This window comes from Dromiciops gliroides, chromosome 5 (assembly GCF_019393635.1).
Source record: "Dromiciops gliroides isolate mDroGli1 chromosome 5, mDroGli1.pri, whole genome shotgun sequence".
In the NCBI taxonomy this organism is placed as follows: Eukaryota; Metazoa; Chordata; class Mammalia; order Microbiotheria; family Microbiotheriidae; genus Dromiciops; species Dromiciops gliroides.
The window spans coordinates 4,711,950-4,738,464 of NC_057865.1; the positions used below are offsets into that span (position 1 = coordinate 4,711,950).

General features: G+C 50.7%; 1 protein-coding gene across 3 annotated transcripts in view; it reads left to right on the top strand.

Annotated features, from left to right (window-relative positions):
• PHF14 (PHD finger protein 14) overlaps positions 1-15,589 on the top strand; it is a 162,492-nt gene extending 146,903 nt beyond the window's left edge. For all 3 annotated transcript variants that reach the window (XM_043966487.1, XM_043966486.1, XM_043966488.1), the window contains one exon: positions 15,433-15,589. Coding sequence is in view for 2 of the 3 variants with exons in the window: in XM_043966486.1 (XP_043822421.1) it covers positions 15,433-15,507 (75 nt within the window). In the remaining variant the exon portion in view is untranslated. The remainder of the gene's footprint in view (positions 1-15,432) is intronic.
• The last annotated feature ends 10,926 nt before the right edge of the window (positions 15,590-26,515 follow it).

The window sequence follows — 26,515 nt, forward strand, 5'->3', positions numbered from 1 at the left end:
GAGAGAAAGCCCCCTTCCCCTAGCTATCCAAGAGAGAACACGCGAAGTTCTGAAAGTTAGGAGCCCCAGCTGCTTCTCCCCGGAGTCCCCTGTGGAATAGGAAGCAGTCCCCACACACAGCTCCAGGCTGTGACCTACATGACTTACAGGCGCTTCTATGAGTAGAGGTAACTTCCGGATGCCAGGCAAGGTCGTCTCACAGTGTCTTTCTTGGCAGGGGGTGGCGCCCTGGTTCTCGCCCCAGCACACCCAATATGAGTGTATCTGTGTTAGACTAGCCCCAAAGAGAAATCGGGAAAGGGTGGGAGAGATGATCCCAGAGACTTGTTGTCAGACCTGTACTGAATGGAAGTGGGATTGGATTAGGGGGAGGGGGTTGGAAACTGGAGGCAGGCAGAACAACAAGACATCATGACCAGATCTGGCCAGGAGGCAGGGAGGAGGGCTTGAGTTCGAATGGTGGCTCTGTGAGTGGAGAATAGCGGAGGCATCAGAGGGAGGCTGGGAAGGTAGAAACAAGACATTGTGAACTTGAGAGATGAGTCCCCACCGCAGTAAGAGATTTGGAAACGGGGAAGATGATGGGATGAGATGAGGGACACAGATGACGGCCCCTCCTGTTCTGTCCCACCCAAGATAAAGTGGGGGGGGGGTGGAATGCAGAGCTTGCCTCTGAGGGACCCCTGCCGTGGCCCCATGGTCGTGACCGCCTTGGCTTTGTGTCCTGGGGGCCTTGCAGTCAGTCAGTCATCCAGGTCTGTGTCTGGCACTGTGCTAAGCCTAGGGATGCCAAGAAAGGCGGGAGCTCACAGTCTGGGGGACAGTCTGTAAAGAAATGGGTAAATGCAAAACTGTGCAGAGTGAGCGGGAGGCCGTCTCAGGAAGGTTCTCCGAGGAGGGCGGGGAGGCAGGAGGAGAAGGTGGGACCGGAGGAAGCTGAGGAGGCTGCAGGGAGGGAGAGGATCCCACGCTCACCCCCAAGAAGCGTGTGATGTCATGGGGAGACAGGAAAGGACACCGAGGTCCCATACAAGGTAAGACGGGATGCACGCAGAGGACAGCCCTGCGCCATGGAGAGGAAGGGCTTCCCAGTCACACGCGGAGTTCTTCTCAATGCAGGGTCCGGTCTCCTAGGTCCAGGACAATGGGGATGAGAACATGCTTATGGAGGAGGGAGATGGTGAGAAGGCCTTGTGTGAAAGGGCAGTGGGAGATTGCCATGCAAGGCTAATGGTGCCAGTTCCCATCAGAGGCCACTGGACACGGGCCTGCAGGCAGGAAGCCCTGTCCCTCACACTTAGCAGCTGAGTGCCTGGGGCAAGTCATTTCACCTCTGCCTGCCTCAGTTTCCTTTCCTTTAAGATGGGAGTCATAATGGCACCTCCCTGGCGGGGAGTCTCAGATGAGGTTGTGTGTGCCAAGTGCTGGGCACAGTACCTGGCCCGTAGCGGCTGCTGCACGCATCTGTTCTCTTTCTCCCGTCCCCCACCTTGCCCAGTCAAGGACTGACTCGCATGCTGCAGTAGAGCTCCAGTGATGCAGATGGGAGCCTCTGCGAGCCTGCCCGTCCCCCCACAAGGATGCAGGATCCCGGCTCATGTCCACAGAAGTCTCGAATTCAAATCATGCGGTTTAAGGCTGGAAGGGTCTTTGGTGACCTCTGTCTGGAGACCACCCACTGTGGGGTCTGATGGCCTCCCAGGACCACCCCCCCCCCCGGCTATTTAGAGACAGCCCGAGTTGTGGGGAAGTTCTGTCTGACACCCAGGTTCAAGTTTCCTAAGGCCAACCCCGGCCCATCTCATCCCTCTCCCCTGGCCTGAGCTCCGGCCATGCAGCGGCGCTCTCCAGCCGAGCTCTCGCCATTCTCTCGCACGAGGCTTTGCTCCCTTGGCATCTTTCCCTCCCGCTCTTCAGAGGCCCTGCTGCTGGCAGTCTCCTCTGGCCTTTCTCTTGCTTTCCAGCAGACACGCAGTTCTCTGGGGGTGTGGGGATTAAAAGGATGGGCCTTTGTTTCCAGGGGAAGCGGCAGGTCCTTGGAAGAGCTTTTCCGTTTCCTGACGGCGGTCTAGCACGTTCTCCTCCCTCTGGGTTCAACTGTTGTCCCTGTTAAAAACCCAAAGCAGATAAAACGTAAGGAATCTTCTGCCTGCCGAAGGAAGACTCCCAGACTGTGTGCTGTGTGCGTGCCCTTCCCACTGACCCTCGAGAGCTTCTCAAGTCATTCGTGACTCTGGCTTGCAGCCCCAGATAGTGGGTTCTCAGGCCTCCCTTGGAGCTGTCAAAGAAATGAAAAAGCTGTGGCCCTTGGTCATAAATCCTTTTTACACAAGCTTGTTTGGGAATAAGAGAACCGTCCTCCCAGAGTCACATCAGAACTTTATTTCCAAAGAGCTGTCAACATCCCCCCCCTTTCCCTGACTCTGCCTTCTTCCCTGGAGCTTAGGAAATGGAAGAAATGATTGCAGATTTACAGATCCTGAGGGTGACTGGCGTGCTATGAGGGATCTTCAGGCATAGGTTGGATTTAAATAATTCAGTCCTAGAAGTGCATACCCATCAACTTCCCCAAACTATTGAATTGAAATGAAATCCTTTATCTCCATTATGAATGGCTGCTTCATATGAATGGGGTCAATTATGTAATGATATTTCAGAAATCATTTTGTGTTTTCCATGATAATTATAACCAAAGTGCTTTGGGGTGTATCCCATACTTGCAAACTATTTTTTTCTTTCTACCACTAAGATGTTGGTCAAACTCCTCTTTCAATGGTGAAGGAATTGTAATCCTTTTATTTATTTCTCCATTCCCAGCCTAAAAGCGGGGGCTTGTCTGGAGGAGTTGTCCTTGCGTTTTTGTTTTTGTTTTTGTCAAGGCATTGAGGGTTAAGTGACTTGCCCAGGGTCACACAGCTAGTAAGTGTCAAGTGGCTGAGGCCGGATTTGAACTCGGGGCCTCCTGAATCCAGGGCCGGTGTTCTATCCACTTCGGCACCTAGCTGCCCCCTGTCTGAACCTTTCTTAAAGGTACTGGCTCATGGGGCAGCTAGGTGGCGCAGTGGATAAAGCACTGGCCCTGGATTCAGGAGTACCTGAGTTCAAATCCGGCCTCAGACACTTAACACTTGCTAGCTGTGTGACCCTGGGCAAGTCACTTAACCCCAATTGCCTTACCGAAAAAAAAAAGATACTGGCTCAGGGAGCTCACTGAGGGCAGAGCTCAGGGCAGGCCAGGGGTGGGTGGGGCTCCAGAGGCTTAGCTGTGGTCACAGGTCATTCTCGGCACTGCAGTGTAAGGAGGCTACATGAAGCTGAGGACTGGCTCGTTTTTGTCTTTTTCTGTCACGTGGACGGGTCATGCGATTAAAAAACCAATCCTTGTACTCAGCACAGTGAATTGCACAAAATGTTTTCTGGATTGTATTTAATTAACTCCCTTGAGGATGGGGAAAGATGCCTGTGTTATCTTCTGACCTGCCACATGTTCCCTTCCACCCCAACCCTACCTCTCCCACCCCCACAACTGCCTTCAGAGATTTCTCCAAATTCTAGACTTGTCCTAGAAATCTTTCTGTAAAATGTAAATTAAAACATCTCTGAGGTATCCCACCTACCAGAGTGGCAAATATAACCAAAATGGGAAATCTTGGATGTTGGAAGGGATGTGGAAAAGCTGAGACACTAATCCGCTGTTGGCGGAGCTGTGACAAGATCCAGCCATTCTGGAGAGCAATCTGGAACTACGCCCAAAGGGCTATAGAATCGTGTGCTTGCCTTGATCCATCAATGCCACTGCTACGTTCATATCCCAGAGACACCCCCAAAAAGAGAAAAAGACCTGTCTGTACAAAAACATTTCTAGTGGTGGCCAAGAACGGGAAATTGAGGGGATGCCGTCCATTGGGGAATGCCAAACAGGCTGTGGTACATGATGGCGATGGAATATTATTGTGCTGTAAGAAATGACAAGCAGGATGATTCGGAAAGGCCCGGAAAGACTTGTGTGAACTGACGTCTAGTGAAGGGAGCAGAGCCAGGAGAAGGTTGTGCGCAGACACAGCTGTACTGTCGGATGCAGACCTGTGACTGACTTAGCCGTTCTCAGCAACACGATCCTAGGCAATCCCTAAGGACAATTGATGAAGCATCCTGTCCACCTCCAGAGAAAGAACTGATACTGAGGGAGCACAGACTGAAGCAGGCTGTTTTTCCCTTTCATTTTTTCTCTTTTAATCAAGTTTTCTTGTACAAAATGACAAAGATGGTAATGTTTTGCATAGTCAGAGATGTATAACCCATATCTGATTGCTGCCTCAGAGAAGGGAGGGAGGAAAGGGGATTAAAAACTGGAACCCAAAACTATAAATGAATGTGTTTATTATTTTTTAAAAAATCTTTCTGTAAGACTTGGAGACTGATATGTACTAACCACTGTGTGACCCTCTAAGATGTGTTGTCTTAAATCATTTTTGGGGGGCAGGGGGAGGCAGTGAGAGTTAAGTGACTTGTCCAAGGTCACACAGCTAGTGTCAAGTTTCTGAGGCTGGGTTTGAACCTAGGTGGCCCCTGGTGTGTTGTCTTAAATACATCGAGGGCCTCAGGACCCAGGACTGAGGCTGCGCTGGCCACATTTGTGGAGATTTGTTGATGCTGCAGGTTCAGTCCTCCTATTTATCTTAGGAAATTTCCCCAAATTTTTAATGGTTTAACTTTTCTCAAAGCAGGATGAACTTTGTTTCTAACCGTGAAAAACTAATGTGCTGTACGAGTTGCGTCACTTGAGTGTCTAATGAGCTATTAATTTCCAGAGGAAGTATGAAGATTAATGGTTCACTCTAGGGAAAAGAGCATTCAGCTTGAAACGGAGACGTCTGCAGATTCTCATTCTCTGAGGAATGCGGTGCTTTGGATTGGCTTTTAGGAGTTCGAGCCTTTCAAGCACCCCTCTTGTGACTAAGTCCAAATCACTGCAAGGCGTATTTTGGCCCAGCAGCTTCACCCTTTGAAATCCTCTTCCTCTAAGGTCAGGTCAGGTGCCACTTTTTCCATGAAGCCTTCTGTCACCCTCCCGTATGAGAGGGTGACTATTGCCTCCAGTGGTGCAGCAAGCCTTGCCCTCCTCTAGGCTCAGCACAAGGGGTCCATCCAAAATGTCGGAGGCCTTTCCCAGTCCACATGCCATACCCACTGACCATTCCGGAGGCCCTCGTGCCAGTAAGCCAGCTGTTCTGCTGCTGCTGCCTCACCTTCAGGGCACAGAGCTTCACTGTCAGCTGGGTCCCTCAGGCTTCCGGCACCATTTGTGTGTGCCCTCGGTGGATTATCGTGGTCCTGTTTTGCTTTAGGATCATACATCGTTGGGTGCTCTGAATCTAATGAAGTTGGGGATCAGCTGAATCAAAAGTAAAGAAGTTTGGTTTATCTTTTGGCATCCTCCCAATGAACTAGGACAGAATAACCAAACAATTTGAAAACTAACCGTTTGTTATACGCATACGAAATCAGATTGGAAAATTGAGTCATAATTGTTATCCATTTGAAAATGATGGTTCTGTTGTTTTTCTATTAAACATTCTTAGCTATATAGCAATTACATTTTTTCTGTTTGGAAGGAATCTTAGGTGCTATCTAGTCCAGCCAATACTGAAGAAATATAGTAGATCAATTTTAAATATGACTTATGCTTGAGTAAGCTTCACTAGTAAAGATGGGGGAGTGGTGGTGAGCACCTAGTTTTTATAAAGACTTGGGAGAATCAAATGCCATTTAATTATAATGACCAAACTTGACCCCAGCAAAAGATGAAGAAAAGCCCCTTCAACCTCCTGTTGGAGAGATGGGGAGCTCTGGGTGTGGAATATTACATGTGCTGCCAAATGGAGTAGATATGTCACTTGGCTTTACGTAAGGTTTTTTTTTTCCCCTTTCTTTGTTACAAAGAAGGACTCACTGGGGTTGGAAATGGAGAAAGGGCTATGTGCAGAAGTGAATAATGTAAAAAGAATATCCATAAAATTTCAAATTATTTTTTCAAAGATTTTAGTTGTAGTAAATTTTAAGCTCAGTACATTAACTGTGAAACATGGGAGCCAGAAAGAGTGGTGTCCTCTTGGGCAGTGTAGTGTCAGGCATGGCATCCAGCCGTGAGATGGTATCCTCGGTGTGGCCTGCCTTGGTCACCCGGCACCTGGAGTCTGGTGCTCACATCTCTTCGCCCCATCTTAAGAAGGACACTCATGTTCTGTGTCCCAGAGGTGTCCATGCCCTTTGAGGATTCACTACAGAAAAATGAGATTCTTCCACTTTGAGAGAGGAAGACTGGGCTGGAGCATCCTAGCTGCCATCTGGCATTGGAAGGGCTGCCAAGTGGTCCAGGCTGGGGACTTAGAGGGGGAGCTACCAAGGAAGGTGGTCCCTTCCAGCTCTGAAGTCCAGTGAGTCTGTCATCATTGGTAACAATTAGCACTTATGCAGTGCTTAAAAGTTTGCAAAGTCCTTTATGAATCTCGTTTGATCCTCATGACAACCCTGAGAGGGAGATCCTGTTAGTTCCCTCATGTTAGTTGAGGAAACTGAGGCAGGTACAGGGCTGGTATGTGTCCGAGGCTAGATTTGAACTTGGGTCTTCCTGATTCCAGGCCCAGTGCTTTGTGCCCTGTGGTGCCCCCAGAGGCCTAAAGCAGCTTCTGACCAAGAACTGAGCATGGCCCGCCAGCCAGATACTCAGTGGATCTTGGCCCTCATCCCTTTGGGTGTTCCCTCTAGTCAGGCAGATCCCAGCCTGTCTCTGCCTCCGTCCCAAGCATGCCAAGGGCCATATGCCAGTGGAATCCTGTGACAGCCCCGTTAGCCCTCAGCTTGCCACAAGGTCCGTCCTCACCTGCATTTCCTGGGTGACATCCTGAAGGCCTTCGTCAAGTGCGTGTTGTCATCATCCTGTGCTTGGCATAGAGTGACGTCCGTGACGCATTGGTATCAAAAGGGCCGGCCCTCATTTCCAAGGGAGCCTTGAGGCCATTAAAGGACCCGTGCAGTTTTCCCAAAGCAAACCAGCCCAGTCTCTTGGTTACAGTTGGCTCTGGGTCCAGCTCGCTGCTTATCCATATGACCTGCTCTGACCAAGCCCTGGAGCTTGTGCGCCGAGGACGCATCCTAGTTGATGCACTAGACTCCTCGCAGTGGCTGCAGATCCCATCCAGGAGGCCCCTCGGTGTCCTAGGCCTGCCTTGATTCAGCAAGCACAGTGTCCTTTGGGCTCCTCATCCGCCCCACTGATCAGCCTGTTAGCAGGTGTACGTCTTGCCAGTGTCAGTGATCGGAGCCGTTTCAAGGAATCTGGAGTGATTGTTACTGTATGGATGGGGGCACCTTGGTGAGAAAGTGCCCTTAAGGCAGCAGTTGGCTCTACTAAATGTTTTCTTCCCAAAATAAAAGAAAAAGTAGTCGCCGTGGTGTCTGGGGTTCTCTGTATCCTTCAGCTAGTTGCAGAGTAATAAAGGCGCGGTCCGCGGTTAAATATCACTTGCAGGAGCTGCTTGTTCACTGATGCCCTCCTCGAGGGTGCCCTTGATGCGGAAAGAAATGATTCTCTCTAAGTGGGAAATTCACCACTTAAGTCAGTGGCTGTTGCTCTAGTCACAGGAGCCTTATTTGGGTTGTAATAAGGTCTGGGATTCTTTTCCATGCCCTTGATAAATCTTCAGATACCTTGTCAATTCATCCAGCAGTCTCCTCCCAACTGTGTCTCCTCTAACATACATCTCATTTATGTACATATCCATTATGGCTGCTTTTTTGTATTTATACCATTTAGTGCCACTTCTTTTGGGGGGGGGTGAAATATACATTTTCATTTTTAGTTACAAATTCCCTCCCCCTTCTCCCCACTATTGAAGTGGTGAGAAATATGATACCATTATACATAAAGTCATACAGAACATTTCTCCATTAGCCAGCCCCTTCCCCCCCCCCAAAAAAAAAAAAAGTGGTGAAAAATAGGTGCTTCAGCCTGCATTCAGAGTCCACTAGTTTTCTAGCTGGAGGCAGAGAGCACTTTTTTTTTAAATCATGACTCCTTTGGAATTCCCGTGGCTCATTGCATTGAACAGTTACTAAGTCCTTCACAGTTGATCATTGTACAATACTGCTGTCTCAGTGCACAGTGTTCTCCTGGTTCTGCTCACTTCATTCAGCATCAATTCATATTAAGTCTTTCCAGGTTTCTCTGAAATCATTCTGCTGGTCATTTCTTTTTTTTATTTCTTGTTTAGTTTATTTATTTATTTATTTTTATTTTATTTTATTTTATTTTTGCCAGGCAATGAGGGTTAAGTGATTTGCCCAGGGTCACACAGCTAATAAGTGTCAAGTGTCTGAAGCTAGATTTGAACTCAGGTCCTCCTGAATCCAGGGCTGCTGCTCTATCCACTGCGCCACCTAGCTGCCCCCGCTGGTCATTTCGTACAGCACAATAGCATTCCATTCCCTTCATACACCACAGCTTTTTCAGCCATTCTCCAATGGATGGGCATCCCCTCCATTTCCAGTGCTTTGCCACCACAAAGACAGCTGCTGTCGACATTTTTGTGCATGTGGGTCTTTCCCCTTTTCTGTGATCTCTTTGCTGGGTCACAGGGGATGTACCCCCAATAGCCTGGTGGGGGTAGTTCCAGTTGCTCTCCAGAAGGATTGGATCAGGTCACTGCTTCACCAACAATGTGACGTCATTTTTGTATGTGTGTAAGTACATATGGAGACGGGGGATAGTGATTTTAGAGCACACCTGTGCAAGTGCCATTGTCCTCATTGGTTAAAATGGTTTATGAAAACAATCTTCAGGTGTTTTCCATTTCTCTTCTTGTCTTCCCTTTTTCATCCATAAATGAAATGCCCTTGAAATTATGTTGCTTAGTTGGATCTTTTCCCAAACTTTCTTTAACTTGCTTTCCCCACCACTGCTTCTTTCTCCTTTGTGGCATAATGTTCACAATTATCCATCCTTCTTCATAAGATTTTACAAATGAGTTTATATGCTAACCTGGTGTAACATTTGGCAGCTCTCTCTTCCTGCATCAAATGTTGACCAACCCAGGTGTTTCCTGGGCTTGATCTCCTTGTTGTGGTCATTCTTACATCCCTTAGATTTCTGAAGAGTTTACAATCAGTGGCCAGAAAGTTCATACCACTGTGAAAAGGCTCCTGGTGACAAGTCAGGTCAGTGTCCTGTGTGGATGGAGCTGTGGCAGCCTTTTTGCTGAGCTGAACATTCAGAGCTCTCCCAGTGAGTGTGTTAGATAATAGGTGCTCAGGGACTATGGGTGGGAATACTCTACAAGTGGTTCCAGACATTTGAGAGCTCTGTTGTCAGATGAGTGGCAAGGGGTATACATATGGATCTGGAATCATAGATTTAGAGCTGTCAGGGACCTCCGAGTGGTCATTAGGCCAACTGTACCCAAGTCATGAGTCTCATCTGCGACACTCCCAGCCCCTTAGGTGACCTCTGACATCTCCAGGCAGCTTCTGGGTGACCAAGACTCAGCACTGGTCACATGTACCAAGTGTCTCAGAAATTGACCTTCTGGAATTGAGGTCCAGCCTTGGATACTTGCTGTGTGAGTCTGGAGGAAACACTGACCTTCTGTCAGCTGCTGTTTCCTCATTTGTAAAATGTAAAGTATGTTAGCTTATGGTGGTGGTGATGATAGACATGATGATGGAGATGTTGTGTGTTGTTTAAAATCTAAATTGTGGGTTGTAATCTGCCCCCCTCCCCCAGTGTTAGGGGGAAGCTGGCTAAAATCACTGATAAATTCAGCAAGAGTTTAGGTTTTTAAAGATTTATTAAAATATATAAGTCAGTGAAGAGAGAGAGATTGAGAACAGATTCCTTATAGCATGGAAATCTAGCTCAGATCTAATGCAGTATAGCCAGAGAGAAAGAAAGAAATTTCCTTTCCCAGCAGCCCACATGAAATCTCTCACCACCAAGCCAGTGTCCAAAGGACTAAGAGCCCCCCACCCTCCTCCGTTCTCCATCTGCCACCACACTGGTTCCTCCTCACCAAAAAGAGTTCTTCTATGAGCCAGTGTTCACTTCCTCATTCCTATCTCCCTCCCCCAAAGGGGAGGTCCTTCAAGCTGATTGATTGAAAGTGATTTCTTGCTGATGTCAGTAGTACACCTGCACTCAGGGCCAGACAGGTGTGGTCCCCATCCAATCATCCTTGAGTAGGTACTTACTTTCTCCTTCTCACCCAATTCAGACAATACTAAATCAATCAGGTGGGACCCCTGGGCGTCTGCCAAGTCCCATTATTTTATCACAGATGAAAATGATGACGACCACAAGCCCGACGACAGTGGGAGTTGGGTGTGGCTGGCCACCTGTGATGATCCATACTGTGATCACACTGGAAGAAGCAGCTTTTTTTTTCCTTTTCCCTTTTGGTAATTTCTCATTGCTACTGAAAGTGTGCTGAGTCTCAGAAGGGGCTGGTTTCTGCAGGCTCAAGGAAACCCCGTCCTTCCCTCTTCCCTGCTCCCCAAGAAGAGAGATGTCCCCTGAGCACACAGGTTAGAAGGTACCGGTTACTGGAGCCCCCAAAGGCTGAAGAGAGGAAGGGAAAGGGGACAACAGGGTGGGCTCAACAACAAGCATAAATGGTTACTAGAAAACAAAAGACATCCATAAAACTGACTTCCCCAAAACACAGTTGTCAAGCCCCAAGTCCTAATTAGCAGTGGATTCCATCTGAGCACGGTGCTCATTTCTTTCTTGTCTTCCCACCTGCTGTATTTGCAGCCCGCCAGAGGGACCTGGGCAGTGAATACCACCTGAAATCCAAAGTTGCCATTTTCATGAGCTCTCTTTTGTTTTCTTTTAAGTCACGGGAAGAGAAACAATAAGTTTAAAATTATTTCAAATGGTTATCATGTTTAATGCCACACATATTTTAGCTGAGGTTATTAAGAATTTCCAAGTCTGATTTCATACTGTAGCTTTATATTTTCTAGTTAAATATGCAACTTCTTCTGTCATAAGAAAAGACTTCACTGGAGCTTTTTACTGTAAATTTAATTAAGCGTTTCTTGTAAGTTCATTTCAGTATCTCTCATGGCCCACTAGAGTTGGAATCCAGTTATAAAATAGTAGATTAATTGCTCTTTGTATCCAGCGAAATAAGAATGCTAAATCTGTGGACTCAGCAAATTTAACCGTGGTCTTCAATTGCTTCTTCAGGGCTTTGGAAAACTGTGTCCCAGAGTACAGAAGAGCGACTGGCGGCCTCTGTCTAGCACGTCACACATGTGCACTTGACTTAATGAACCAAGTGTTTATTGCTATGAAATAAATGCTCCATTTAAAGAATTATGGTGAACTTGTAGAACGTTACAAACCCTAATTCATTTTGGTCAGAGGTGTGCCGTGCGCTTATTTGGCCTAAAACATGTTCATCAGGGTCAATATTTTTTTCATTTATTGAGATAAATTTTCTCCCATTGGGCAGCACCAGCAGATTCCTAGAGCTACTAGGAGGGAGGGAGGGAGGGAGGGAGGCTTTTTCGCCCTGGGCCTTGTCCCTGTGAGAGGGCCATGGCTTCTGCAGCCTGGTGAATTGCCTCTTTATGGCTTTTCCACGCGTGCCTTTCTGTTAAGAGGCATTAAATAAATACCCCCAAGCTGTGTACCATGAAAAGAAAGGCCCCACATCTGCCAGGGCTGCTGGTGGTGGTCGACTCGTTTTGTGTTTTGTTTTTAATGTTCTTAAAGCAGGAGCCCAGGTTTGGCTGTCCAGCTGGACTGTGGGACAGTGTCTTGTCTGCCTTTGACTGCTCAGAGGAGACTTTACAGCAAAAAACTGATAGTAAAACGGTATTAACTTGAAGACTGACCTTCCACTGTTCTTGGTGGCCTTTGTCCGCCAGACATTTGTACTACAGGTGCCATAGATTGTCCGGCAGATGCTCTTTTGATTTCTTTCTGAGTTAGGACAGCAAAAACAAACAGGAGAAATGTTTTAATTGCATGGTAGATGAAAATTAGCCAATTTGCATGAGAGGTCTAGGTGGGAGAGAATAGAGGTCTCACCTACAGGCTCAGGTAAATTTCCCAAGGCTTTTCCTGTGTATGCTACACGTTTGCAAAGAGGAAGCTGCGCCCGTGCACTATTCCTCTTGGGTCGATGACAAAGGTTCCACTAAACATGTGAGCTAGGCTGTCAGGTGCGCCTTTAGACCCTGATCTAAGTGCAGCCCCACCTGTGCAAGATCCTCCAGGTGAAGGGGCAGCTCTTTGAGAGGAGGAAGAAGCCGATGGGGCTCAGCGTGTCGTGGTGAAGCTATGATGAGCACGGGTGGAATTTTTACAGCTTGGAAGCGGCCAATGTCATCTTTAGCCCACGGAGATAGGAGGGAAAAAAGCTGAACAAGAATAAAACATCTTCCTCCAAGCTCCGATTCCCGGTTGAAGGCAAATCTGAGTAGATTAATACCCTCTCTGTTGGAAGGGCTGTTTTTTCTGGGTGTCACATAGAGTAGGACCCCTGTGATTGGGCTTCTCAGGGTCCTCCCTTTAGTTTCTGTGCAGAATCCACTGGACTAATTGGGCACCTGCTGCTGCGAGCACATCGCGCCTCTCCTGGCCACAACAAGGGAGCTGTGAGAATATAAAGAGCAAAAGTGTTCAGCGAACAAGGGCCACCATTCAGAGGGGAGGCTGTCGGCTGTAGTCGTCCCCATGGGTTCTTGCTTTCGATGCTAGTTTCAAGCGTCCGTGGAGTGAATGTCAGACCTGACTGAGAAGATTATCTGGAGCCAGGCCCCGCCCTTTAATGGAGATGCCCCAGCACTTCTTGGTCTAAGCCTCGGTGTCCTGCCGTCTAATGCAGAAATGTCCAGCACTAAGTTACTGTTGGGGTGCTAGAATCACTGACCGTTTGTTTTTCGGGGCTCTTTTTTCATAGGATCCCCGGCTCAGAGCTGGCAAGCACCCAAGTGGTCATTTAAGCCAACCTCCTCTGTGCCCATGAGGAGGAAAGGGGAAGTCACTGCCCCGGGTCACAGCAAGACTGAGCCCCAGAACCTTACTGTGTTTGGAAAAGGTGACGGCTTGAGGCGCTTTGGGGTTTGGTTTGGATGCGCTGCTATAGCTCTCCCTGTTGGGATCCCCCTAGTACCACCCTCAGTCTTTCTGCTGGACCTCACCTAGCTGACCGTTTGTACTTTAGTGCAGCTGTCTGGGTCTGTGCTCATCCCCCTACTCCCCAGGAAACTCCATGAGGGCAGACACCATGTGTTAGCCCCAGCACAGTACTCTGCCCAAAGCACGTGTTTCAAATCAGTGGCTGCCCACTTCAGTTGAATCGGTGAAACCAGATGTGGAAGGAGCTGTGGACTTGGAGTCAGGGAGACCTCCAGGCAACGACGGGACCTCACTCAGCCCCGATTTCTCATCTGTAATATGGGAATAATCACGGCCCCTTTCTCCCAGAAGCCCTGAGATTCATTCCTGCCTCAGGCCTCTCTGGGCCTCAGGCTCATCTGTAAAAGGGCAATAGTAAGAGGACCCACCTCCCAGGGTGGCTGTGGGGTCCCAGCAAAACCGTCTGTGTAAACCACTCTGCAAACCTGACAGTGCGGAATCGGTGCCAGCGATGAGCATCGTCATTAAGGAGAAGGATATCTGGTCGTTGTTAATTATTAATAGCGAAGAAGAGTTTGCTTTGTGGGGCTCTTAGTCTCTGTCGCTGCCTGATTCTGCGCCCACACGGATGAGCCAACGATGCTCCCTCCTCCTCAAGGCACTGGAGAAAATGCCATTGGCCATCCAGTACCGACACACTGGTTAGACAGCTAGCAAGAGATGCCCGCACGCGTGCTGGTCTTTGACAGAGACGTTGGGAGGCCCAGGGTCTTTAGGGGCTGCGCTGTCTGTGCAGTGGCACACCGAGGGGCATCGATGTCAGGATTAGAGTCGCCGTAGCTTTCCCTGAAACACCAAAGCTGGAAGCAGCTGCTAGTTGTTCTGGTGCCCAGTGCCGTGTGTGACAGAGGCTTCGGAGACTCCCAGAGGCCCCCAGATGGGCCTTAGCATGAAAGCATCTGTTCTGTTAATGTGGTCCTGGGGCCTTGGCCCTGGACACGGCATTTCAGCGAGGTGCGGAGACCCCCAGAGCATGGGGTATGTCATTGGTGCATGAGAACTTGAGTTGCTCTTTGTCCCTGGAGAGAAGGGGGTGGTGATGGAGTGACCCCAGTAATTGTCAGCCTCATGGAGGAGGATGCCACTAAAAAGCACCTGAAAAGAGGGGGAGTATCTGGGTGGGGGCAGGGAGATTTGGGCAAAATGGCTGTTTCTGGAGGGGATGGCGTCCAGAAAGGCGCTGGGTGGGCAAGGATGAGGACAGTCCCCGGGGCGTTCTGCTTAAGTGAGGGAGGATCAGGGAAGACCTCCCAGATGTCGTTTCCCCCCCCCCCCCCCCCCCCCGTGGAGCCTGGGTTGTGGATGTGCTTAACACAGGCGCCCTTGTGCCGGTCCAGGGTCTCTGCTGCATCCCTGGACATCTCTGGCCATGTCCCTGGGGCTGAGGAAGGCCAGAGTTGATGCGGGTGCCGGGGAGAGAGGCTTGCTTCTAGCTCAGGGACTAATGAGAGGCCCCGTGGACTCAGGTGGGCAGCACGCAAGCTCCTGAAATGCTGGTGCGGTCTCTCCTGACATGCCCCGGGGGTCCCCCTTCCACTTTGGACACAAGGCACTTAGCCATCCCTAGGGAGACAGATGCCATGGGGTCCCTGCCTTGCCTCCAAGAAAGGGGGGAGCGAGGGAGGGAGGGAGCCCGCTCGCTCGCCCGCTGTGAATTATGCTCCCTCCTAGCAGAGCTGAAGGTGTAAGAGATTGTAAACCCAGGCCTGCCTGACATGCCCGCGTTTCCTATTTTAGACCTGACTGATCTTCAGATAACAGATGGTGGTACAAGTAATTGGGAAATGGGCAGACCTGTCAAGAAAATATGCTGGATGGGAGCGGACGGCGATGCCGCAGCACATAAAGTGTCTCTGAAGTGAGATTTATTATCTTTCATCAGATAGCAAAGCAAAAGTGTCTGCTCTGGGGGTGGGGGGGGCACTTTTCACGGGCACGTCTTCTCAGGAGTCTTCTTGAGGACAGTGATGAAATAGGTACGTTTGAAAAGCAGAACTTGGTCAAAGCAAAGTGTCGCAATCCCACCCACCAGAAAGCTGGGAACGCCGTCCGAATTCACCCTCTGGGTTCCGGAGTTCCTTGGAAGTGAGGACGTGGGTGTCCCAGTAGACTCGCTCACCCTGACAGGGAAGGGTTTCTTGTGTTCTGAGTCAAATCCTTAGGTTCTGGCTGAAAGGTTCCCAAGTACACAGAGACATTTAATTGTTTTAAATTCCATTCCACAGGAGGATGAAAATGAAGCGGAAAGAAAAGAGGGCCCCCAGGATCCTAACCTAGAGCACAAACACCCCAAGAAGTGACGGGTTCCTGTGTGGCACGTTGTAGCAGAGTCCTCGGCGTGAAATGTTCAGAAGGCTCTTAATAAAGCTGTTGGGAACGGAATCTCATAGCGTGTCTGGGTTTCTTTTTGTGATTCCTGCAGGTCTTTCATCTTTCTTTACCGTCCCATTTCTACTACAGAGTTGGCCATCCTCACTTTCTGACATTCTCGTCATCATCCAAAGAGCCGGTTGTCCCCTGGACCTGAGCAGCCCCCAGGTAAGGCGGCTTTCTGGGAGCAGAGGCCTCTGGGGGCCCGGGCCTCCTGATGTTCCTTCTGGCCAGGCTCAGAGGTGTCTTCCTGACAGTCCTCGAAGGCTCCAGCAGGGAGCGGCCGCTTCCAAAATGAACAAGCCCATCTAAAACCAGCCAGCCCCGAGAGGGACCGACCGTCTCACCTCGGTCTCGGTGTCTGTGGGGGACATGGCACAACTCCAGGGTGACCGGGAAGTGCCCAGTGAGTTCTGGGATGGGGATCAGCCCCCACCCTCCCTCTGATGCCCAGCTGATAATTCAGGAGCAGTCAATGCCCTGTGGGCCCACATGACCACCCTGTCACGTGTACATTCTCTCTCTCTTGCCCAGCGGGGACCTGAAAGGCACGGGTGGCAGGTGACACACCTGGTAATTGGGGGGTCCTTGGGCTCTCCATCGAGAGCCCTCCTGGTAAGAGCTTCTTTACCCTCCCTCGCCCAGATGTCTGTGAATACCATACCCGAGGGAGAGGAAACATTCACCCGTCAGCACCCCGACCTTTGTAGATGACTTGGCTTGCTCGCTCCATTTCCCAGGACAAAATAATGGTAGGGGTGGGGCCCAGTGGACCCACAAGGTTCGATCTCTTCCTCGGGAGAGAGTGGACAGCCCCCCTGCTGGCCCTGACAAAACAGCTCATCCACCCCCAGTGGGATATGGCAGATTGCCCCACGGCCCGTGGGAGGGCAGCCCGGTGGTTCCACTTGGCATCAGCGGGACTTGAATCCAGTCCCCACAGCTCACAGGGTCGTTGTGGAGATCAGCTGAAACCCTGTGTGCAAAGGGCTTTACAGAGTTAAAGCTTTGCCTCCCAGCTGCCATGGGCCATCGAAGTGCTCGTGGGTGTCGGTGGGGACAGAGGAATTCACCCAATAACCACTAACGGGAGGGCGGTAAGACTGGGGGTCAGGGCAGGGGCCGGGGAAGCCCCTCGGAGGAAAGCCATGCTCATTTCAGCCACCATTCCCTCCCCCTCCTTGGGCTGTCTGCATCCCTGACTCCTTCCCCTGCTCCACGGAGCTGCCTCCACTCTGTCCTCCCCGGAGGCTGAGAAGGGGCCAGATGGAAAATGTCACCTTTATCTTGGCTCGTCTCTCATCAGAGTTTATATTTCCTCCAGTCGTGTAAAATCCCTATTCCAGGGAAAGGTCTAGAGGGTTCACTAGACCACAGAGGCTGGGGCTGTGAAGAAGCTGAGTACCTGATTCGAACCAACTCGCCCATTTCTAATGGCTGGGGAAACTGAGGCTCACAGAGTCATGGGGCTGGCCCGCCGGCCTTGCAGAGCCAGGTCAGCTGTGAATGAAGGGAGGTGGAGTGCTGGGGAGAGGAAGTCCTTCAGCTTGGCCCTGCCCGTATCCACCCCAAGGCTGCTCTCCAGAAGCTGACAGACCCCCAACTTGCCAAGCAGCCCGCACTGCCTTGGGGGAGCCTCCCCCTGCTCATCATTCGGGCACTGTTCCCTGCCTTCTGCTTGTGGAGGTGACAGTGATGTTGGAGTGTGTCGTCTGACGTAAAGATTCTTTAAAGTTTGTAGGCAAATCGAGGCTCTGCTGCCAGAGAGGAACTTCTGGTCTTCCAGCAGTCCTCATGCCCATTTTTTTCATAACTAAAGTTTTCCAATATTTCTAGGGAAAAGCTGACTCCTGCGTCCTGTGGTTAGGGTTATGAGCAAACAAGACGAGCAAAGTGGTTCGTGGGAGGGCAGCCTTCAGTCTGAAGCCATTGCAACACAGCGCCTCCCCCCAAACTGTCTCTCATCCCCCGAGAGCCAAGCTCCAAAGGGCTTCTGCAAGCGAACCATGGCAAAATCCAGCTCGCCTGTGCCCCGCTTAACGAGGAGGGGGGGGGGGCCGGCGCGGTGTATGTGCCCGGGCTTTCCAACCGGGTCTTCTCTAAATCTGCCACTTGTGCCACTCATCTGTGGCTGCACCAGCATCCCCTTATCTTGGGTGGTCAGAGAGCTGGCCTGGAGCCTCCTCTGGCCCAGCCTGGCCGGGTGACCCCACACAGATCCCTACGCACATGGGTCAATCAACAAGCATCACTAAGCGCTCGCTCTCTTCCAGGGCCTGTGGGGGTTGCTCCAGCTCAGTACTGGGGCTGTTACAGGCTCGGTCCAGTCAGCGGGCTCTTTGCACTGACCAGCACCAGGCCCTGAGAACGGAAGACTGGTCTGGGGCAGGTGGCGCATCTTCACAGGCAGAGAAAACTCCTGTGTGGAAAGTAGGAAACGGAGAGTGGTCTGTTTGGCTGGGCAGGGCAGGAAGCCCTGGAGGACTGGCAGGTCACGCCCTGCCCCTGCCCCTTGGAATGCCCAGGCAGGCAGGGGCTGGGGTGGGGAAGACTTTCCTTCCTGCCCATCAGATCTGTTGCCACGTGGGTGATCAGTGTCCTCAGCTGCTCACGTTTAAAGCTGTCAGCGCTTACTTCCGAGTCCTTGGCTTCTGGCATGGCAACGCCCCTCCACTGACGCAGGCCCCTACCCCCCAGGATACCGTATTCTTGGGTTTCCCTGATCCAGGCTCCTTGCTGGATAAAGAGCCCCTCCAAACATCCAGGCTGGTTCCCAGTCACTGAGTCTCCTGCTGTAGCCCCAGAGACCCAGGGGCATGTACTCATCACGGACTATCAGACGCTAGGCCTGCCAGTGCCCCTCCCACAAGAGCCTGGGGAATGCGGCCCCAGGGCGGGCAGGGACCCACCCAGCTCCTCAGGTGAGAGGGTCTGGTAGGGGAGGGTAAGACATGAAGATGTGCTGTGGGCCCAGGTCCCAGGCAAGGCCTGGAAGGGACCGTCTAGTCTGATCTCATTTTACAGACGTGGAAACTGAGGCCTATGGAAGTCACATTGTTTTCCCAAGGTCACCCAGGTGACCTCGGACTTCAGAACTGAAACAGAGACCTGGGAGGACCCCCGACCACCGATCAGTGAGTGGGGCTCAATTAGGCCCCGTCTGTATGCCAGGCACTGCGCTAGGTGCTGGTGTCGGGGGCACAAACCCTAATCATTCCAAAGAGCTTTGGTCTTCACTTAAACAGATAAATCCAAGGGAGGCAGGACTGCTGAGAGCCGGGAGGTAGGAAGGGCTAGGCCTGAGGAGCCTGGAGTGCAGACGCATCCGGAACCAGAGGCCCGGGCCGGGGAGGGCCCGGTGAGGCCGAGGGGCGGCGCCCACTGTCCCCCTCCCGTGGGGGCTGTGTTCCTGGGCGGGGGCACCGCTGCGGGCAGAGGCTCCCGGCCGAATCGGCCTCTCTCTGTGGGGGGTGAAGGTTGATTATAAATTGGCTTCTTCCCATGACTGAGAGAAAAGGAGCGGGTCCCTCACCTCTGCCAGGGCAGGGAGTGAGGGTCTCCGTGGGGAGTCAATGTGCACTTATCACCGGCTAGTCCTCATTATCTGCAGAGGAAGCTGGGGGACAAGCACACGGCCCGCCATGCGTCTGATTTGTTTTAGGAGAACAATTAATTTCCTTGTTACGGGCCTAGAAAGAGCAGCCCTGTAAAACCGCTGAACCGTGAAAGCCATTTCTGCCAGGGTTTTAAATTGGGGAACACTCATGAAATTTATAGCTCTGATGAGAGGCTCTTTGCCGGCAGTCAGAACAGAGCCAGATCATTGGTTTCCCAGCAGGCCGCCAGCGTCTTCAGCGGCGCTGGCTGCCATTAGGCTCTTCAGAAGACAGCCACCATCCCCTTAACATCAGGGAAACGCACCGTGAAGGCGCCGTCTACACCTGCATCATGCTAAGCACCCCCCACAGCAGAGGGGAGACCCCACTGTCTCTGTCCTCATCCAGCCCTCCTGCAGTGCAGCCCCAAGCAGGGCTGTGGATGACAGATGGGGAAACTGAGGCAAGCCCTAACCGTAATGCCACTTCTAACCCCAATCCCAAAGTTCTCTAGTCTCAACCAGACCCTCTGGGCCACAAGGCACTACTTTTATACTCTCAAACCTCCCATGGCTCCCCCTCCGCTGATAACTACCTCATATTCGACTGATAAAAATCGAGGCCGTTCAGTGTGAGCTCCCGCTCGTCATCCTAGGTCACCCAGACGTCTTCTGCCGCTGCCGCCCCTTCACCTCATGTCATGTGATGAAGTGACCCTTCTTACCAAGCAAACACCTCCATGTGCACAAGCACGCAATAGATGGTGTTCTCAAAGCCAGCCTCAGACAAGTCATCTGGCCCCTGCCTGCCTCAGTTTCCTTTTCTGTCACATGGAGATAAGAGGACTGACCTGTCGGGATGATTGTGAGATGCCATTAGTGTAGCCCTTGGCTCCCTCCATCAGCCCTTCACTAATCAGAGAAACAGAAAGTTTTAGGCCTGGAAGGGTCCTGGGGGCCCTCTGGCCAAGCCGTACGTGAGGACACATGAGCCAAGCGGCTGCGCCACCTGCAGCGGGTGATGGGGAGGGGCGGGGGTGGCCTTTTCCTTTCTGGTCAGTTCTCAGGAGCCTGAATGACAGTTTCTGCCCAATCCTCCTGCTTCTGCCCTTTGGACCCAAGCGGGAGAAATCCATCCCCCTCCAAATGATGACCCTTGGGACATTTGGACACGGATGTCATGCCTGCCCCCAGTCTTCTCCAGCCTCAACGTATCTGATTCCCTCAACCAGTTCTCATATGCCAACCTCCCCACCCTGCTTCCAACCCCTGTGCAGCTGGTGGCTGCCAGATAGGAATGTGCCCCCCTCCACAAGTCTCCTCTTTTCCCCTTTGGGGTGGCTTGGCTGTGCTCTGTAAGTTCATCCATAGGCCTTCAAGGTGAGATGGATTGCAAAGCCCCCATCCTCAGCCCAGAGGGAGAATGTGCTTCTTCCAGCTTCCTAGAGGCACACGTGTTCTCCATGAGCTGGTGACACTCCCATACACCCAGACCTTCTTTCCCCAGTTCCCTCAAAGAAAACAAATATTTGTCAGGACAGAAGGGCTGCCTCCTCATCCTTTACAGCTGCCGGCACCCAAGCTGTTAAGCGCACAGGGTTTAATGAATGGATAGGCAGCAGTAGAGACACAGCTGGACTGGCATTCCAATGAGTTCAGATTTAAGGGGCCAGGAGACGCAGGCCTCCAATGGGCTTCCTTATAAAAGAAACCAGCAAAGGGCAACTGCATTTGCATGCCTTGAGATTAAAGAGATGCTATTAAAAGCAATTGGGAAGTAATTCATAAGGGAACAAGCAGCAACTTACTCTCATTAAATTAATTTGTCTTCCCGGCCGCCCGGCACTCACGATGGGAAAGTCAGTTTACCTAAAAATCAAGCTTCCCCAAACAGCCATCCACCACATGTCCCAGGGGAAGAGAGTGGCTTCAAGGGGTGGCAGGGGGGCCAGGACCCCGAGGCTGCCAGACTCTCCTGGCTCGCTGGATCTCCCTGGATTTCCCTGGTCACACTTTCCAAGGCTGTGAATTAACTGCCTTGTTTTTGGAGGGCACAAACAATGAACCAATTAACAAGTACTAAGTGCCTACTACTCGAAAGGCACTGGGCTAAGCTCTAAGGGCCCCCGAAAGGAGACAAAGGGCAATACCTGCCCTCAAGGAGTTTACAATCTAATAAAAGAGAAAACATAAATACACACATATACACATACACAGTATAATAAATAGAAATAGTTAACAGAGGGAAAGCCGTGCAGATAAGCAGGGTTGGTGAAGGCTTCTTGTTTCTCATGTCTTTCCTGCATCATCCTCATTTCTCTTTCCATTTTTCTTCTACCTCTCTAACTTTATCTTCAAAGTCCTTTTTGAGCACCTCTAGGGCCTGAGGCCAATTCATATTTTTCTTGGAAACTTTAGATATAGGGGCCCTGACGTTGGCATCTTCCTCTGAGGGTGCCCCTTGGTCTTCCTTGTCACTGAAGAAACTTTCTATGGTCCTCACCTTTCTCTGTCTGCTCATCTTGCCTTTCTTTTACTAGACTTTTACCTCCTTAAAGTGGGGCACTGTTTCCAGGCTGCAGTGTCCCAAGCTTAAGAAGTCCCAGGTGGTATGATTTAAGGAGGATCAGATTCTTCACTCGCCCAGCCTGTTTCCTGGTCCTAGATGATCCCAGACCAACTTGCCAATCAACCAGCCTTGTGTGTTGTGGTTGTCAGCTCTGAGGAGCCTGTGGCCCTCCCCTACCTGGGCCACTGATACTCGAGCCTACCTCCTGGTTCTCAGCAGGGGTGTCAAATCCAAGTTCTGCCTCAGCACCAGCAGAGACCCCTGTAGTCTCCCCCCTGCCCAGGGCTCAGCCCTCTCACCAGACTGAGCTTAGTTCCAGACAACACTGGGGCTTCAGCTGATTCAGAGGCTCTGGGGGGTCTGCTTCTCTGGTGAGGACTTCCTGAGACTGGATCTGTGTCAGGGTGACTGTGGGGTTGGGCCTGACTCCTGTCTCAGCACAGCAGCTCCCTCCTTCTGACCCTCCAAGCCGTTCTTGGTTAGAAGATGATTTCAGCACATTCTTCTGTGGGGTTTGCTGCTCCAGCATTTTCCTGTGGCGTTATTTGGAGGTTTTTTGGAGTGATCTTGTCATGAGTTCAGGAGCTCACTGCCAACTACTTAATGTAAATGAACCTTTAACAAAAGAAACAACAGAACTGCTCCTAAGTTAAGTCTAGGTGCTACTAACTCTGAATAGAAACTACTTAATGCAGGTGGACCCTTTTTACATCATAACATCAAGTCTTGGGAGTCAGGTGGGGAACATAGGGAGGGGATAAGTTGCTTGGGGGAAGGTCCATAAGCCCATCCAGAGTCTGGAATTGACAAAGACAGTCTGCCCCAGGCTGAGCGGGAATCAATTCTCAGTAAATTTTGTAGCTCTCTGTGCCTGCTATTTGGGGGAACTGTGCTAAGCCTGAGGATACAAGAGATGCTGGTCATCTATTTGTGTGATCTCTAGCAGATGTCAGGGCACCGCGCTAACCATTCTACCACTGTTCTCTCCTTTATGACAAACAGTCCCTGACGTCTACTGGGGGCACAGGCTGCAGACCACTAGGTACAAACACTCCAGATCGGAGAAACCAGTGGTCCTCAGCAGAGGGAAGTCACTGGAAGTCAAGGGGCTGGGGGCCCCTGGAGCCAGGGGTGGCAGGCACTTGGAGGAAGCTAGAAGCTGAGAAGATCAGAGAGGTGGGAGGGGCCAGGTTGTGACGGGCTCTGAATGTCATCCAAGGCTTCTATTTGGGAGCCAATGGGGTTTACCGAATAGTGGGTGACATGGTCAGATCCAGAATCTAGGAAAAGGAATCTGACTGAGCGGACAGACTGGAGGGGGGGAGGCTGGAGGCCCCCAGCAGGTGGGGGGGGGTCACAGAGGAGAGGAGCAAGAAGGTCAAAGTCATGAGCCTCCTGGTCACTCGGAGGAGGGTGCGACCTCAGCAGTAACAGGGAGATCGAGGTTTGGTCGGGGGTTCTATTTAAGAAGGGAGAGGAGAAGACTCAGGAAGCAGCAAAGAAAGCCAACGAACGACTTGTGGATTGTAGGTTCCAAGTCCTTCCCCTGGGAAACCACAGGGTGTGCAGCTCTCGGCTCTCCCAAGAAGGCAAGAGTCTGATGGGGAGACTCTTCATTTCATGAACCATCCCTTCCTGCCAGGGACAATTCCCATCTCGGGACCAGCCTCCAGGTACATCCAACCTGACTTTTTTTTTTTTTTTTTTGTGAGGCAATTGGGGTTGACTTGCCCAGGGTCACACAGCTAGTAAGTATCAAGTGTCTGAGGCCAGATTTGAACTCAGGTTCTCCTGACTCCAGGGCCGGTGCTTTATCCACTGCGCCATCTAGCTGCCCCCAACCTGACTCTTATTTAAAGACCTTAGAACCCTCAACAGGAATCTTGAGAGGTCAGGATGGAGAGGACTCACAGCCAGCTTAAGATGCCCTGCCCCCACCCCACCCCTCTGCCCCTGCCCCCACCCACCTCCACTCTGGGATCTGGACTGTGTGACCTTAGTGAGTCACTCAACTCACACTTCAGAGAAGGCACCAAACCTGCACTGGACAGCTGCAGTGCCAGGCTCCCTGTTTGTTGCCTTTTGACTAATGCCCAAAGATTTCTTGGTGTTCACACGACAGAATGACCTTCCCAGCTGGAGATCATGTAGCCTGGCACCCACAGATGTCTCCCTCGGGCACAGTCATCAGCCAGAGCATCCAGACTCATGCCCACGTCAGACAGAAAGAAGTCTTTGGCTCTCCAGTGGTTCCCCCACCACGGGCTGCAAAGGCAGGCCTGGGGGACCCCTGCAGTTGGAAAACAAATGGGGAGCCGTTGGCTGAGCCAGCAAGTGAGCACAAGCACCCGGTCCCATTCTCGAGCCAGGCCTGCACTTCCAGACTAACCTACACACTCATTAATTTAATTGAACTTTACAAACTTCATTTATTTCTCTATCGATTTTTGCCCAATGCCTTAAAGGGCTTCTACAATAGAACTTCATAAATTTGATTTGATTGATAACTCACACAAGCCTTCTAGTCCCAACCTTGGAAGATAATAAACCTGCATATGGTGCCCAGGCTCTGTTTCAAAGGACAGCGGTGGGGGCAAAGATGGAGGGACGACTTTGTTCAGTGCAACAGAGATCATTTCAACGGCTTGAAAGCTGCTGATAAACCCAGCAGAAAACATACTGAAGTCCTCAGTCCCATGAGACCTCTTTGTCCAGATAGCTTTGGACAGCTGCAAGAGGGGGATCAAATGCTGCCAAGCAGGTTTGCACTGTAGGGGAGAATCTGTTCTAACAGCACTGGGCCTGGAAAAGGATCTGCTGGTCAGGAGAGGCCCCTTCATTCAAGTCACATTCTGGGTCACATGGGGAGCAGGGAGGGACAGTCCAGGCCCTTTAACTCAGAGCCCCTAAAATGAGGCAGGTTTCCCAAGGAGGTCAATGACCAAGATACAGAGAGCTGTATCCTGGCTAGTAGTGGGGAAGCGGAAACAAGTACGTGCCCTGGGCTGGGAAATAAGAACTAAAGAAATGAAAACATTTCTCCCTGTTCTCAGCATTAATGCGATTTATTTAACAAGAATCTGTTGAATCCCTTTTGGGCAGGTGGGCCCAAGGGTCCCCAGAACAGCAGTCTCTCCTCCCCACCTCAGAACACTGGCCCTGTTTCCATCATCGAAGGAAGCAGCTCCCATGGAAAGACCAAAGGCCCCCAGTGGGCGGGTCCTGAGCCCAGGAGCCCCCAGCCTGAGCCCAGACCAACGTCCCTGCTTCAAACCTTACTCCAAAGGCCACTAAGCAGGGGAGGAGCCTTCATGTGGATGGGACCTGGCCACAGCTCCCAGAGGAAGGGAGGACTGAAGTCCTTGATGCTGCCTAATGATTCAGTAGCAGATGTGGGTGTGCTTAATCCATGGGGACATATTGACATTGTGTACCCCCAGGACCACTGCACTTTCCCATTGCCCTCAAGTTAAAATCTCCTATTAGAATGTGAGCTCCTTGAAAGCAAGAACTCTCTGCTTACTTTTCTCTTTGTAGTCCAGTGCTTAACACAGTGCTTGAGTCATAGTAAGTGTTTTATTAATTTTCTCATCCATCTATCCATCCATCCATCCATCCATCCATCCATCCATCCATCCATCCATCCATCTATTAATCAATTAATCTATTTATTCATTCTTCCATCCATTCACTCATCCATTTGTTCATCCACCAATCCACCCATTTGTTCATTCGTTTGTTCATCCATCCATCCATCCATCCATCCATCCATCCATCCATCCATCCATCCATCCATCCATCCATCCATCCATCCATCTATTAATCAATTAATCTATTTATTCATTCTTCCATCCATTCACTCATCCATTTGTTCATCCACCGATTCACCCATTTGTTCATTCGTTTGTTCATCCATCCGTCCATCCATCCATCCATCCATCCATCCATCCATCTATTAATCAATTAATCTATTTATTCATTCTTCCATTCATTCACTCATCCATTTGTTCATCCACCGATCCACCCATTTGTTCATTCGTTTGTTCATCCATCCGTCCATCCATCCATCCATCCATCTATTAATCAATTAATCTATTTATTCATTCTTCCATTCACTCATCCATTTGTTCATCCACCCATTTGTTCATTTGTTTGTTCATCCATCCGTCCATCCATCCATCCATTCATTCCCTCCTATATGTGAGTCACTGGGAGATACAAAGAAGCAAACAAGATTGTCTGCACCCTCAAAGAGCTTCTGTTCTACTCAATAAGATTTCCTGCAGAATTGTGGGGAGATGCTTGATGGCCCATCCATCTTATTCAGAATGACCTAGGCCAATAGGGATGGCATGGTCCATTTGCCCACTTACCTGAGGTTCTTTATTACATAATATAAGAGGGAAAAGCCCTCTTGGACGACTGGGTAACTCTGGAGCCCAGGGAAGTACTTGCCAGTGCTCTGAGCTCTAAGACATGACTGACCAGTGGGCCCCCAGTGCAAGAGGAGGCTGCTGAAGAATGACCATGCCCGGTGATGGTCCCCAGGTCCCCAGCTGCTGTTCCTCCATCTTTGTCCTATAAAACACAGAAATGGAAGAGAAGTGCGCCGCGTGTGCCTCCGCTCTTTATCGGGAGTCTCCTGGCCAAGAATATTTAGAGACAAGAAGATAGAGTGATAGCAAAGACAAAGACGTGCAGACATTCCATGTCGTGATTTGTGCCTGGATTCCAGCCCCCAAGAGTGCAGCTGCCATGTTCTCTTTCTCCTAGA